We start from the raw sequence: 15,426 nt of genomic DNA on the forward strand, positions 1-15,426 counted from the left end.
CTGGATGTTTGGCATAAGATCTCTATTAGACACTGGGTATAATAATCGTAGCATATTATATTTTGGGGTATCTGGGCAAAAGGAGTTTCCTCCATATCGATTTATGTTCTAGAAATATACGTAGCATATTCGGAAACTAAGTACCGTTTCATTCTAGCGCCGTAGCAGCGCTGTGGTAGGTGTCCCGCGCATGTGCACTAGTCTTTCTTGTTCACTGACTTTCAGTTGTCACCATTTTGGTTGCTCTATGTTGTGTTTTCAGTTTGCTGTGCACATTCAAAATGTTTAAGACAATTAGTTCTCCCGCCGACTGTGAGATTCGTGCCGTGATTAAATTTTTGAACGCGAGGAATGTTAAACCGGCCGAAATTTATCGTCAAGTGACAGAAGTTTACAGTGAATACGCGATAAGTGATGGAATGGTGAGGAAGTGGGTAAGAATGTTTAATGCAGGTCGAACAAATGTCCACGTAGAGGCTCGGAGTGGTCGGCCTTCTGTTGTCACCGATGATTTGGTAAGGAAAGTTGATGAAGCAATTCATGAGAACGGACGCTTCACAATGACAACTCTTTCAGAGGCATTTCCACAAATTTCACGTACTGTTTTGTTCAAAATTGTGTCTGACCGCTTGAATTATCGCAAACTGTGTTCCCGATGGCTTCCAAAAATGCTCACTGATGTTCACAAAACAAAGCGACTTTGTAGTGCCCTGACATTTCTCACGCGGTACAGTGATGAGGGAGAAAACTTTTTAAACCAAATTGTGACAGGTGATGAAACTTGGGCGTGTCATTTCACACCAGAATCGAAACAACAATCGATGGAGTGGAGACACACTCATTCTCCAAAAAAACAAAAGTTCAAAGTGAAAATGTCATCACAAAAAATCATGTGACTGTCTTCTGGGACAGTAAAGGCGTTTTGCTTACTGAATTTCTTCCCAGAGGTGAAACCATTAATGCGGCACGATATTTTGAGACTTTAACAAAACTAAGGCGTGCCATTCAAACAAACGAAGAGGAATGCTCAGTAAAGGAATTGTGTTGCTCCATGACAATGCTCGGCCCCATACTACTGGTGTCCCTCAATCGTTAATTCGACAGTTTCATTGGGAGCAGTTCGATCACCCGCCGTACAGCCCGGATTTGGCGCCGTCCGACTATCATTTGTTCCTGCAGTCTCTCCACCTTTTCTTAGGTCTTATGTGCTGTACTTAAATTCCTAGGGATTTATTCTTAAATTAATATGTTTACTATAATTTAGGTTAAAATAACACACCGAACAAAGATTAATTTAGAAGTCAAACAACAAAAATCAGCGTTATATTTACAAATTTTCCAGGACTAGTTTCGAAGGTTTTACTGAACCATCATCCTCAGTTGCCAAAGTGCAAACGAACGAGATAAGATACGAATGGTTGCAGAGGAAGGAGTTAAGCTACTGGCACCATTTATTGATGAAACAAGAAAACTAAAACATAATTTCCTTAAAGGCTGAAGGTAAAGATGGATTGGAATTGGGGTCGTTAACTGGAACATAAAGATTTTTTTTAATGTGAAACGTTTCTAGGAAATCTAATTCACCAATGGAAAATATTTTTTGAATAATTTTGGCTGTAGAAAAATGGAAAGTGTGATTTTCGGACCAACAGTACTGGGCAACAGTAACAACAACTTCTGTGTTTCCTTTTTTCTAACATATGCCTCATTCTTTAATGTTACGTTTTAAAACTCCCTCAGTTTGACCAATGTAAATTAAACCACGTTGGCAGGGAATCTAGTAAATAGCCCAGGAATTCATATCCAGAATGGGAATTTTATTGATAGGAGAATAAACGACACAGAAGTTAAGTTTTTGTAAAACATGTGCAATTTTATAGCTAATAGATCAGCTTAACTCCTGTCCATCGATTCTTACGTTGTAATCTACGTTCTAATCTCAATCATTTGTGCTTTGGCAGCTGAGGTTGATGGTTCAGTAAAACCATCGAAACTAGTCCTGGAAAAATTGCAAATATCATGCTGATTTTTGTTTAACTTCTAAATTAATGTTTACTATAACTGCTTAGCTCAAAATCATTTTAGATGTAAAATCTGAAATAAGATCAGATTAAAATTTTCTGAAATCTGAATAATTTATTTTCAACTTTTTAAGATTTTAATGGCAAACACTGAGTTGTTAAGACTGCAACTGAAATTCGACTGCCCCAGAAAAAGTGCAGGAAAAACAGCAATACCAATTGATACATTGTGGATTTTAATTCAGTTCATACTTTAGAAAATAGTCTGTCTTTATTGCTGGATTTTTATTTATTTATATTTTTGTTATTGAATGCTCGTTTATTCCTAGTGTATATTTTCAAGTGGTTATCCATTTCTTATTCTTGAATTCTACAGAATATTTTAGAAAAAAGTACAGATTTCATGTTTATTTTATTTCAAAAGTTTTTTTCTAAGACAACCGCATTTATATGCTAACTATCTGCCTCGCTTACACATTAACTGCAGTGTGTCCACCATTTAAAAGCTTGAAATCGTCAGACTACATAAGATATGAACCCTGGCAACGGAGAAATATAAATTTCAGATATTTTTTCAGGTTATCAGAATATGTAAGTAGCTGCTCCATTTGAAGAGGGTAAACTCCTAAGAATAAGATGAGAATGCCGGAGTTCATGCATTTGGCTTCATGACATAATATCTTGCATTTAAAGTTCTTGCTAGTATGGAACAACACTTAGGAACTGTCTTTGTTGTTAGCTCTTAGAATGGAAATATTACAACCATTGCCAGTTAAGAATGATCGGGTAAGGATTTGGCACACAATCTATAAAAGTTATAAATGCCAAGCATATACTAAATATATTCCAAAAGAAATTATATAAATGGACTAACATTTATGTGTATATGTTATGGTGAAACACCGAAATCTGGAGAATGTCGACTTTCACCAATGAATGTCAACATTCACATAGTCGCTTGGTGTATGTTCGAAATATTTTCCAAATACTCTTATTTCTGACTTACATCGGCGAATGTCGACATTCACCATGTACTAATGGTGAATGTTGAACATATAAGAATATATTTCCTTCTCCGTAATTCATTCGCGAAAAAATGCACTTGAAACTCAGAATAAGAATTTAAAACACACAGTACATTCAAAATGAGAAAGGAAAATAATAGAAGTTATAAACTTACCAAATTATGTGATTCAAATCTTATTTATTGCAACAACTTAAACTATTATGACACTTTGAATTGCACAAGAGGCCCTTGCTTTTACAACTGCATTTATTTGTGGAACACTTCCTTTTGGAATGGCAGCGTGTACATATACTCCTCTCTTTTCGACCTACACCAGAGCATATCTGTGATTGTCGACATACACCGGTGAGGGTCCGAATGTACAAGAATGTAATGCAATATTCGATCTTTCACCGACGTATTTGGTGAATGTTGACATTCTCCGGTGAAAGTCGACATTCTCCAATTTTGATCTTTCATGGTAACATATATATACACATACACAAATGTAATTCCATCAAGTGGTACAGATTGGGAACCGTCGTCTCTTTCTAAGATCTAAGTTATGGCTTAATTTTTAAAAGAAATATAAATCTGGTCAACTGTTTAAATTTACGCAATGAAAATGTTACAGACCTAGACATCGAAGATTCATTTCCTGCTTCTATTAATCATGTTAACAGATGCCAGGTTTCTTTTGAATATTTATAACGGAATAATTTTTAAATGTTTTTTTACCTATTGCGAAGAGATAAGGCCTCAGACCTTCTGGTTTTCTGTGCGTTGTTCTGACAGACACCATGTTATTCCTTTGTTCTGGAAGTAAATGGTATTTCATAGCTTCTATAAGAAGATCTTTGCCTTCTTGACTGTTTTGCAGTAGAGGTTCTTCTGCTACTTGGGTGAGAAGGAAATCTCTGCCTGTCAGTGGCAAACGAACGTGGTGCAACAGCTGGAAAAAAAAAAAAAATACTCATTAAGTGGGAAGAAAAACCTTCATAAATCTATTTGATTGTTTTTTAAAGAATGTAAAACATTTTATTTAAAGTACAATAGTATTGTTTTTTCGAATGCCAATACGAATTAATATTCATTTTCTAAAATTTGATTTTGCATTTTTCGACAAATGTCATTTATTCTGCAATTACTATTTTTATTTTGCTGGGTGATACTGCAAAAAGATAAAACTTCAAAGTGGTTGATTTTCTTTGGCTTTGAGAACACCTATGCTAGAACAATGCAATATAAAAATCTAATACATATCCTAAGTCGCGCTTTCGAGACATAAAAAAACACGAGTTAAATTTCATCAAGAGGTACAGAACTGTATATTGTTTTTCAGTGCAAGATGTATATGGATGCATGAAGTTGTGATGGTGACTTTTTTAGCGAATATCACTTTTGGCTTTTAAATTATCTTAATGGGCCATATCCATGTTTGCAAGCAGGGAGGAACGAAAGTTGGAAGCTTGCATTGTTCATCGTTATACCAGGCTAGAGCACCTACGCGCGGATTCTACAGTTCACGACTTGCCTTGAATTTGTGGGCTGGCAGATGTCAGTACTATTGAAAATGAGCTCTACAACATCACATATTCTGCAAGTAATCAAGTGGCTTAATGGATGAAAATAACTTAGCGTGTAATCAATCTGGTTTTCGAGGTTGATAGCACAAGCTGGTCTTGGCTCTGCATTTATTTTCGTAAGGATATAATCATATATCTTTAAATTAGCACCATATTTATTGTAAACATGATGATGATGTAGTAGTAGGGTGATATTTCCAGAGTTGTGTTTGCTGTGCAATGCCCGGTGTCCTCTTCAATTTCAGGAAACAGGCTCAGGACACTGGATCCTTATCAAGACCTGGTTAAGGTCAACCAAGATCCACAATGACAAATTAAGGGTCCTTATCTGTTACAGCTTCACAGATCTCACATGAGCTTATGAGGTATTTCTCCAAATCGAAATTTTCCAATGCCTTTAAACCAACTTAATGCCTGTCCTCGCAAGGCGGTCATGGCTATTGTGATCTTTTGTACATCAGGAACAGGATAAAGTAAAAAGTGATTATTTACATTTTCTAGGAAGGTAGTGACCGTCGTTCTTCTGTCAAATGTCACTGAGGGTTTCATGGAGGCCTCATACTGTCCACCAGATAACCAAAGCCTTCAATCATATTTCCAGGAGCCAGTGGGGTTTGCGATGTCGATGGAGCTAACTCAGCCGCACCTTCGTTGCTAGCCATGAGTTCAGAAAAATTCGCCCGACACTCTAGAGACATTAGGCATTTTTTCGAAAGCTGAAGAGATGAAAAATTAGCAACCTCCTTTGCAAGGAATCGAACCACGGAGCTCTGAAATACCGGCTCAGTGTGCTGACCACTACACCACGAAGGCTCACTAAAAATGCGGGAGAAATACCTTTTAATGTGTATGCTGCCAACGAAACACGAGTTTTACAATCTGTGGTTTCTCAAAGGCTTCACTGCATGTGGCTATACACCAAAAGACCCATTCATTGCAGCACACAACAGAGCGTGTTCAGCATGGTGCAGGAAACATGCACTTAGGATCAGATTTTGGTGGAGCCCAATGCTTTTTATGGATGAGTCAAGATTTAGCCTGGACACTGATTTTTGGTGTACCTGTACCTAGAGAAAGCCTGGAACACGATATAATAACTCCCTCAACCTCCTCCAACTTATCATAATTCGCTGAACGGGCAAAAGGATCATTATGGTGGTGGAGGTATAATGGGTGGGGCAGGGATTGTGTTGCATGACCACATACCCCTGCATGTGCTTGACAAAAGCTATCTGACTGCTAAGGTATAGAGAGGAAATCTTAGAATGCTATGCTGGACTTTCCACATAGTGCTATGTTAGCAACTAGTCCTGGGTTCATGTTAATGGATGACAACTCTCACCCATGTAGGGCTCAGCTACTTAATGATTACTTGGAAAGTGAATATATCCGCCGCATGGATTGCCAGCCAGATCTCCTCACCTTAACCCTATGTCTAGCATGTCTGGGACGCTCTTGAGAGGGTAACTTCATCTTGTTATCCTCTTCAAAGAAACATTCTGGAGTTGAAAACTGCCTTGCTGCAGGAACTCCTCAACTACCTCCTGTTCATTATGACGTCACAGTGCGTGACCTCTCTGGCTGTGAGAAGAACAGCATATCCCACATTGGACTCTCATTTTCAGTGCGATATCAGAACATGGATTTTGGAATTCCTCCACGAGCTTTACTGATAACCATACATATATGTGGGAAATCACAACGTCCAATGCTGAATTAGAATTGCCCGTTATGACATCATCAGTATAGCATCACCCAGCGCAGTAAGAATAATCGCAGACAGCGCTGAGACCTGGTCAAGAGTGGAGGGCAGACGGCTCATACGTCTTCAAGAGTTTATGAATTTAGATTGTGCTTTTGATGTTATGCCTTTAGGTGTAAAAGGACTGTTGGTGCATCATTATGTTAATCCTGCATACCGTTAACTTCATCTTTATATACTTTTCTTAATTACTTTTATTTCTTTCTATTAAATAAACCATTTAAATATTACTTCGTGCTCTCATGCTGTGAATTAAGACAAATTCTACATATATAAAATGACTTTTGAACGGAACATCTTTTTTTTCCTCTGTTATGAATGCATATTCATACCAAATTTCATTAAAATCTATCCATTAGTTTGACAGAAATTTGACATAATATGGAAATTCTCTTTTGTACGTAAGTGCAGTTGGGGTGCTGTCATAAAGATCGTTACACTTTTTTTGGGGGGTGGGGAGATGGGAAACCCGAGAAATCAACGCTGGGTTTTTGGCTCCAGTACCAGGTTTCAGACAATGAATCTTTCAATTGCCAGATGGATATGCTATTTACTTACACGACATAATGGCAACTTAAGAATTTTTTTACACATATTTATTATGCATAGTTCTTATATGTGGCTTATGCTGAAGGCTTACAGATGAAGATAACAAAATATGAATTTGAAGAATTTCCAGTCTTTATTTCCACGCATATAAAATCATCTCGGTAGATATTTATCCAATCATAATGAAATCCGATACATTTTTATGATTCAGTCATAATGCAATATGATAAATTTCTATGTACACTGGTTTTTAACAAGAAATTTAACATTTTACAAAAGCGAAGCGAGGAGATATTAGCAATGTAGAAGCTGGCAGAATTATTAATTCATTTCTCACTTCACAACAAGGCAGAAATACATAAACACTCAAAATATCTTCATTAGAAAATAAAGAATATAGAAAAGCATAAAACACCAAATACAGTTAAAACAATTAAAAAAATTTTTTTTTTCAAATTAAAATTAGAGTTTGTATGCAAAAACAAGCAATTCGGCAATTAGGCAGGTTTTCCATGCACAAAACTAAAAGTATACGTTTGGTCCCACTTGCAAAAGATAATGAAGGTGAGAAACTGACTTATTTCATTATTTTGCTAAATTTCAAATGTAAACAAATATGGCTGCTATGGTAAAAAAAATTTAGGCTTAGCCATACTTAAACAACTTTTAAGTTGTTGATACTTGTACAACTATTGCATACAGATTAACTAAAGGCATAAAAACCTTAACCGGAAGATAAGAACAACATATCTCAATCATTTTTAAAGAAAAAAGGCGCAGTTTGCCCGCATATAAGAATAAAAAAACTGAGCCAAGTAGCAGAGGTGTATATATATATTTATATATTAAGAGTTCTAACCTCTATTTGCACTGCGTCATTTCTAGATTAATCCATGTCATATGACTCTTACATAATTCTGGTGATGTAAATGGAAGTAAAACTCAAGCAGCCAATAGTAATTTTGCAGCAATATGAACTATCCAATCAAAATGCATTGAGAACCGAAACTAACTCAGTCTGAATTAAGATTTCACTCTGAACATAATGCACTTGTTTTCTACGCTTTGGCTGAGCTGGACTGCTCTCTTGTCTGCTGCTTTCCTTCTTGCTGTAAGGTTATCAAAAATGTAAATCTTTCAGAATAGGCACAATTAATGTGCCAACTTGATTGTGGCTGCAACATGTTGCAGAAGTAAAAAACGAATATTTAATCTGCCTTTGCCTTCAATTTTCTATTCATTATGGATCAACACTTCTATGGCATATAAAATTCCTACTTGACATTACATCTGAGTTTGTTTTTATTACATATATATACATATTAATTATTTAATTAAAAATTTAAGAAATAATCTTAATTCTTTTGCACATTGATACATTTTCCTACGTATAATTAAAATTTATAAAAAAAAAAAAAAAAGCATATGCGAAAATTGATAATTTTTACCTTGCCAATGTACCTTTCTCTTATAGATGAATCATGTCGTATCCAGGTAATAATGGCCTTGTATACTACCTCTTCCGACACCACATTTAATTGATCACTAGCTATTAAATCGCGAACCTGTAGAAAAGTAAAGACAATACAATTAATATTTTACTTATAAACCGTAGCAGAATAAATTACCAAAATAAAAAATATTGACAGTTTAAACGTGAACTGATTCACAACTTATATTAAATTGTACCTTTATTTTCAGTACATAGATTCTTTTAATCTTTTCGTGAGAATTCTTATATAGTGGAACTTCGAGATACGAGGAAAGTATGAGCGAAAAATTCATCTCTAAATACGAGCATTGACTCGAGTAACGAGCAACAAGCCAGGCTGTTGGTATGCGTGGCGCGTTTCCTAATCTGGCTAGACTCGAAAAATACCCTCCTCTGATCACTCAGTGTTCTTTGATTTACGTATTTGTGCGCTTGTGAGTTTATTCTTTTTACATTTAAGATGAAAATAATTATTTGAAGATGTCTCCCAAGATAATTGTTCCCTCAGATAGTGCTGCAAAGAAAAAGAAGGAAGCCATGGCCATTGAAATTAAGAAAGATATCATAGATAAACAAAAGCGTGGTGGAACTGGCAAAGACTTCCGGCTGTTCAAACATCGACAATCTGCATTATTCTGAAGAAGAAATTAAGAAACTTTGATGTGGCCAAAGGAGTTACCGTTATTTCTAAGCACCGTCGAAAACTAAAAGCTGTTGTTGGTGTGGATTAGCGAGAATAAGTTATGGTACTAAGGTGATTCACTGTTTGAAGCTACATTTGCATTAAGGCTAAGAATCTGTACTTGAACCTTCTCCAAAAAACACCAGGTACTTCGACTGAAGATGAGATGGTAATGAGATTTTTGGGGGTGCGACACAGATTAACTGAATTTCCATTATTTGCAATGGGGAAGTTTGTTTCTAGATATGAGAAATTCACTATATGAGCTCAATGCTGGAAGGAATTTAATTCGTATCTTGAGGTTTCACTGTATTTTTGAGTCATAATGACAAAATGCAATATGAATAAACTTGATGTAGAAAGGAGTTCACAAAAATATCTTAATCACTCTGATTTTTCTTTAAAGGAAGTCATCTTTTAACTCAACTAAAATTATAATATGTATAACTTTTTAAATTACATGGAAATATCTTAATGTTGGTGCAAAATTATATAGATACTACAGCAGAATAAAAATGCAAACTCTCAACCATTTTGATCAAGTATAGCAAATTATTCGAAAGCTGTCTAGCAAAAGCTATGAAATGCAAAAAGATTTCTACTGGCTCACGCTTAGCGATGTAGAGAAATCTGGGATTAAAGGGTTTAGAGGAAGATAATTCTTCGGTAGTTCAAAAAATCTTTACAGTTATTTAAGCTCTCATAAGAAAAATTTTGAAACTCAAAAGAAAGTTACTGTCTTATCAGAATAATTGAATAATTACCTTGCTCAAAATAGTTAGGGGCTATTATGATTTTGGATATAACCTGCAGATGAGGAAATGTTTTAGTGACTGATATATGATGTATAAGTGTTGTGAGATATGCAGAAAGAAAAAGAAGCAACAAACAAGGAATAGTTAAATTTTATTGACGACATTTGTCAGTAAACAAAATATGTGATTTCTCGAATGGGTTACAATAAGGGGTATGGTTTTCCCTGTCCGAAAGCATTGTCGCACACCTACGATACATGGAACCAATGTCGTTATCAATGAGAAACAGATATTCTCTCACACTCCTGTGAAAGACAGTTTTCAAACTGCTGAATTGTTTCTGGGGGTGATAAAACGACAAGCAACCCTTTTACCTAAAATGTCCCAGACGTGTTTTGTTGGGTTCATAATCTGGGAAACATGCTGGCAAATCCATCTGAAGAATTCCTTAGGCGAAAAGGAAATTGTCCACTAGCTGAGCACGATGTGGCCCGGCGCCATCATCCATGAGAATGGATTCATCCCCGATTACTGCAGCATAATACTGAGGATCCCATCCCTATATCGCTGAGCTGTTAGTACTCCATTCCTGATAACGCGCATGTCAGTGTGGTCATTGGTAGAGATACCAGCCCAGAGCATCACTCCACTTTCACAAAATTGGACACTTTCGTGCAAAAATGCAGGAGTATTCCATGTACCAGGTTCTCTCCACATGACATACTTCCTATTGTCAAGTTGTACACTAAAGCGGGACTTGTCTGTGAAGAGCAGTCATCTGGTCCTCATCTGAAATACTCTTGTGCCCACCTTGCTGCACATTGGTCCTATGTCAACGAAACCTAAACCACAGGTCAACGAGTAAACAAACATGGAGTTGGTTTCGAACGGTTTGAGTCGAAACTCTGAAAGTGTTGTGGCAAGAAAAGTGGCATCCATAGTGCAGTTTCTTATGGCCATTAGTGTTGTATACTATCCTCGTTTTGTGTTTTGTTGAAAGTGTACGACCTTGTTCCGATCTTCGACGAACATTTCCAGCTTCCAACAGCCGATTCCGTAGTCTCAAAATGTCACTTTGAGAAACTCCTAACGCTTCTGCTAGAATGGATTGATCTTTCTCTAAACGACCGATGGCCATCCAGACTACCGATTCAGTCATCTTGCTAAAACATCATAATCACTGTTAACAACACATTCAACAGGTGTCAGCTGTTTCTAATCATCTCCTACAGAAGGAATGCTGCAGGTCGCTTTTCACTCCTTATATAAAACGCATAGTTTTCAACGTCACAAACAAAATTCGTATATTCCCAACTCTGTAAATGCTGTAATTTTCTTTTTTAACTACTTCTATTTCATTTTCGTTAAAAGAGATGTTGTTTATACGGCTATTTCATACCGAAATCACAATATCTCCTAATTGTCTTGAGCAGTATATTAAACGCTAACTGTTTTCTTATAAAATTCTAAGTTTTCTGCATTTTTTTTTTTTTTTTTCGATTTGCTTTGGGGCGGAATGAAAAATGATGCTTTCGGTGTAACAGCGTGAAATGTATCTGCATAGGAATTTTAGTACATTTTATTATTTGTAAGAAAACACGTGTCAGGTGCTGTTAGAATGTCATTTGTGAGACTTTTCTTTCCAAAACTGCCCGATTTTCAATTTAAGCCGCAATTAATTATCAGTCGATCTGCTTGGTTCCTCTTAATATAAAATAACTTTTTCAATGAAAACATACAATATGAATGAGGAAAAAATTACTGCTTAAATCATATACACAAACGATATTTCAAAAGTTTAGAAACAGTATATTGAATTACTCTGAAATTAGAGAAAACATAGGTATCATTCAGCTGGATTGCAAAGAGATATAAAAGCACATTGAGTGGCGGCTTACTTAAATGTTAGCAAGCTATCTATCGATCAGATTTTTTAATATTTAAAATCATTCTTCACACCTACCTCGCAAAATGGTAACAATAAAAATTCTTCTGTTAGAGCAACTTCTTGAAAGTTTTGCAAAGCGTATTTGTGTGACTTCCGATGAAGTTCTTCACACGAATGAGCATCTGCGAAACTTCTGATACCAAGACAGTTCGAGGGGTGCAACTGACGAAGTAGGAACTTGCAGCAAGCTTCTCGAACGCTCTGTACCTGTAGAAGACTCGCTACAGGAAGTAAGGCCTAAGCATATAGGATTATAAAAATACAGTTAATTCCCCATTTAGCAAAAGCTATCAAAATGAAAATGGCGGTATAGAATTATTAAATTTTCTAAATAGAATGTTCCATAATGATATTTTATTATTTAACCTATAAAACCGAAGGGAGGTTTTAAATTTCATTGCCTTTTACCTGAAACAGCATTGAAAAGTTATCAAAATAGAGTTTTTTAAAAAAGCGTATTTTTTATATAAAAATAAAAACATTTCCAGTACCTTTATTGTTTTTATTCGAAAGCTTTTTTTAAAACGGAAGGAACTCAATAAAATATAGATTTTGTGAAAGTTGGAAATATTAAATGTAAGCGAAGCATTCAATTTTCATCAGTTTTCATTTCGACGGTTTCATTATTAGTCCCGCACGGAATATTAGTCTAGAAACGACATTTTGCATTGAATCATTAAAAACGATGTATTACTTTTCAAATTGTTGACATCAAATATTACCAGCCTGTATTATATTAAAATAAATTAAGTGATGAAGAATATGCAAGCGTATATGTATGTTTCTTGCATTGTGAAAACGTAACAACCTACAGCCATCCAGCTTTGAATAACGTAGTCCTCCACCCAAACATGGACGCCCTATTCGAATTTTTTTTATTATCTATTTCATATTCTGTAAAGCTTTAACGACTTTTTGATTAACAAACTTAATGATTTCAAAGCGAAGAGTGGCAACACTGTGCGGAATAAAATATTTTTATCTCCAGTGCGCGAGACTGTCTATCAGAAAGTCTAAAGATATGTTTATTTTACATGTTTTGTGACTTTGCTGTTGAATGGAATTTTATGAGGCGTAAGCACCAAGAATTTAATAAATAAAGTACAGGGAAAAAAGTTATTACAAGAATTAAAACAGAACGGGGAATTCAGAAATGAAAGTATTCACAGGAAGGTCTTGTAAGATTTCGAGTTTCTTTTTTATTTGTTAAGCTACGTTTAAAGAAACACAAATTATGTTTTAGTTTTTGAAAGACAGAGTAGATGCCGCATATTAGCTATTAATTTCAAATAATAATTAAGATGAAATATTAAATTTTCATTCCTGTTCATTTTTGTAGAAGATACATGACTTTTAAATTTTTCATTCAGAATTCCATTACAGCGAGTAATTAAACTTAAAATTAGTAACTTCATAATGATAATAAAGAATAATTCCTTTTTTACAGTTAATTCCTTTAAAGAATAAAGTTTGGAAATAAAAAAGTGTGTTTAATAACACTGCTGGCCATTAAAATTGCAACACCAGGAAGGAATGATCTGAGGAACGTCAAAATCTTATGAAAGGAAGAGGATGATGCAAATGATTAGTATTTCAGCTCATTTACGACACCTGAAACGACATCTGAAGCACTGCATAAAAGAAAAGTTATGTAGTGGATTTCTCATTCGGAAAGTGCTTTGTAAGGTTGGAGTTTGCTCATAATATCGTGTTATGCCTCGAATAAGAAGAGAAACTGCTTACCATTAAGTTTCGATATTCGATAGAGGCAGGATCGTTGCCTATCGAAAGTGTAGATTATCGTTCCGTGATATCACAGGTCACACTGATCGACATCCAACCACTGTCATGCCACTATGGATTCAATGGATTGCGCAGGATCATCCTGAACGGCATGCAGGATCTCAATGCCCTCCCATGACTAACGCCCGAGAGGGCAAACATATTGTGAGGTCTGCCCTTCAAAACCGTACGACCATATCACGGACCATTAATCAGGAAATAGGCATTTTTGCAGCTCAGTATCCGCTCATACACTATGTCTACGTTTGCAGCAACTTGAACTATCAGCACAGCGACCATTACTTTGGCTTCCCTTGACAATGCAGCATAGAGAGAGACTGTGACTTTCGTGTGCCGAACGACAAAGCTGGATACAGGAGTGGCACAATGTCGTCTTTTCAGACGGGTCGCGGTTTTTCGTGCAGTGTTCTGATGGCCGTATACGCGTCTGGAGGCTCTGAGGAGATAGCACGTCGCCTGCTTGCATTCGATATCGGCATAGTGGCCCTGCATCTGGTGTGATGATTTGGGCAGCCATTGGGGTACACGACACGCACATCTCTAGTTCGGATCGACGGTAATTTTACGCAAATCTGTGCACTTCAGACATCTTAGTCCAGTGGTTGTGCCCTATCTTCGAGGCCTGCCAAACGCCATCTTCCAACAAGATAATGCAAGACCACATGTTCACGTCTTGTTCTGACCTTCCTCGATACGCAGGATATTTGATTGCTGCCCTGGTCTGCACGGTCTCCAGATCTGTCACCCACTGAAAATATCTGGTCATGGGTTGCTGAGAGACTAGCCCACCACTCCTCTCCAGCTAACACGGCTGATGAAGTGTGGCATAGACTTGAAGCAGCATGGAATGAGTTGCCCAGTTCGATCCCTTGCCTAACTGGGTAAAGGCCTTTTAGCTGCCAGGGGTGGCAGTTGTTTCTACTAATTTTGCACCCCTGCAAACTACCAAACTGCTTACAAATTTAATCATTTTATCTTCATGCCATACTGTTTAGGTACATTAAATTTCTTTTTTGTAATTGTTTTCCTTCATGGTGTTCCAGTTTTAATGGCCAGCAGTGTATTTTTAGGAGATCAGTTTAATTCGTTTCAAAAGCCGAAAGAAAATCCAGTCTTTTTATAGATTGCAAATTAAATAAGTTTTTCATTGATGACTTGACTCTTGCTTGTTGAATTTTAATGTGGTGATGATGAGAATTTAGGCGTAGTGTGAAACTTGGTTCCTTACCAAAAGAGCATACGCATTGTACGTTAAACATAAACTTTAATCGGAGTTTTCTTTGAGTTAACAGAACCGATAAACAGGATATGTCAACCTATGACATACCAGAACTAAATATAACAAGAAGAAGATGGAAGGATGGATAATGTTTGATTAACTTGACTGGTATGTTCGCAGGTAGTTGGCAGCAATAATTCCATACAATACGTCATATGAATGCTGTCTGGAACATCTAAATAGACTCCTATTCCCACTGTAATCTTCCACAGTTCCTTCTGATGTCAGGCTTCTATACATGAGATCACCATACCACGCTGAAGAGAATTGCGACTACTGGACACATCCATAACCAGGACGTCGGGAGGACACACATACACAGACCAGAGAGACACCTTTTTGGCTTCTGCCGCGGCACTATATAACGTAATCAGAAAGGAGGGAGAAAATACCTTATAAGGTTTCAGATGGTCGCGAAAAAGGGTTTGTTAAAGCTCTCTTTTTTTTCTGTTTTTTTAGTCCAAAGGGAGTTGAGTCCCTGAAGGACTATTACTTTCGTTTTGACATTTTGCGTCGGACTCCTATAAATGTCGGTTCACTTTT

At 36.4% G+C, this 15,426-nt stretch overlaps 1 protein-coding gene across 6 annotated transcripts in view; it reads right to left on the reverse strand.

The window, feature by feature from the left end:
• Window positions 1-15,426, reverse strand: part of LOC118189195 (kelch-like protein 17) — a 167,532-nt gene that overhangs the window by 20,632 nt on the left and 131,474 nt on the right. For all 6 annotated transcript variants that reach the window (XM_085827459.1, XM_035359762.2, XM_085827458.1 and 3 more), the window contains exons 4-6: window positions 11,817-12,038; window positions 8,373-8,489; window positions 3,766-3,979 (exon numbers count right to left, since the gene is read on the reverse strand). In XM_085827459.1, coding sequence (XP_085683585.1) covers window positions 3,766-3,979; window positions 8,373-8,489; window positions 11,817-12,038 — 553 coding nt within the window. The remainder of the gene's footprint in view (window positions 1-3,765; window positions 3,980-8,372; window positions 8,490-11,816; window positions 12,039-15,426) is intronic.

The sequence above is a fragment of the Stegodyphus dumicola genome, chromosome 12 (genome assembly GCF_044657685.1).
Source record: "Stegodyphus dumicola isolate Sdum_Otavi_A_Nest chromosome 12, ASM4465768v1".
NCBI lineage: Eukaryota > Metazoa > Arthropoda > Arachnida > Araneae > Eresidae > Stegodyphus > Stegodyphus dumicola.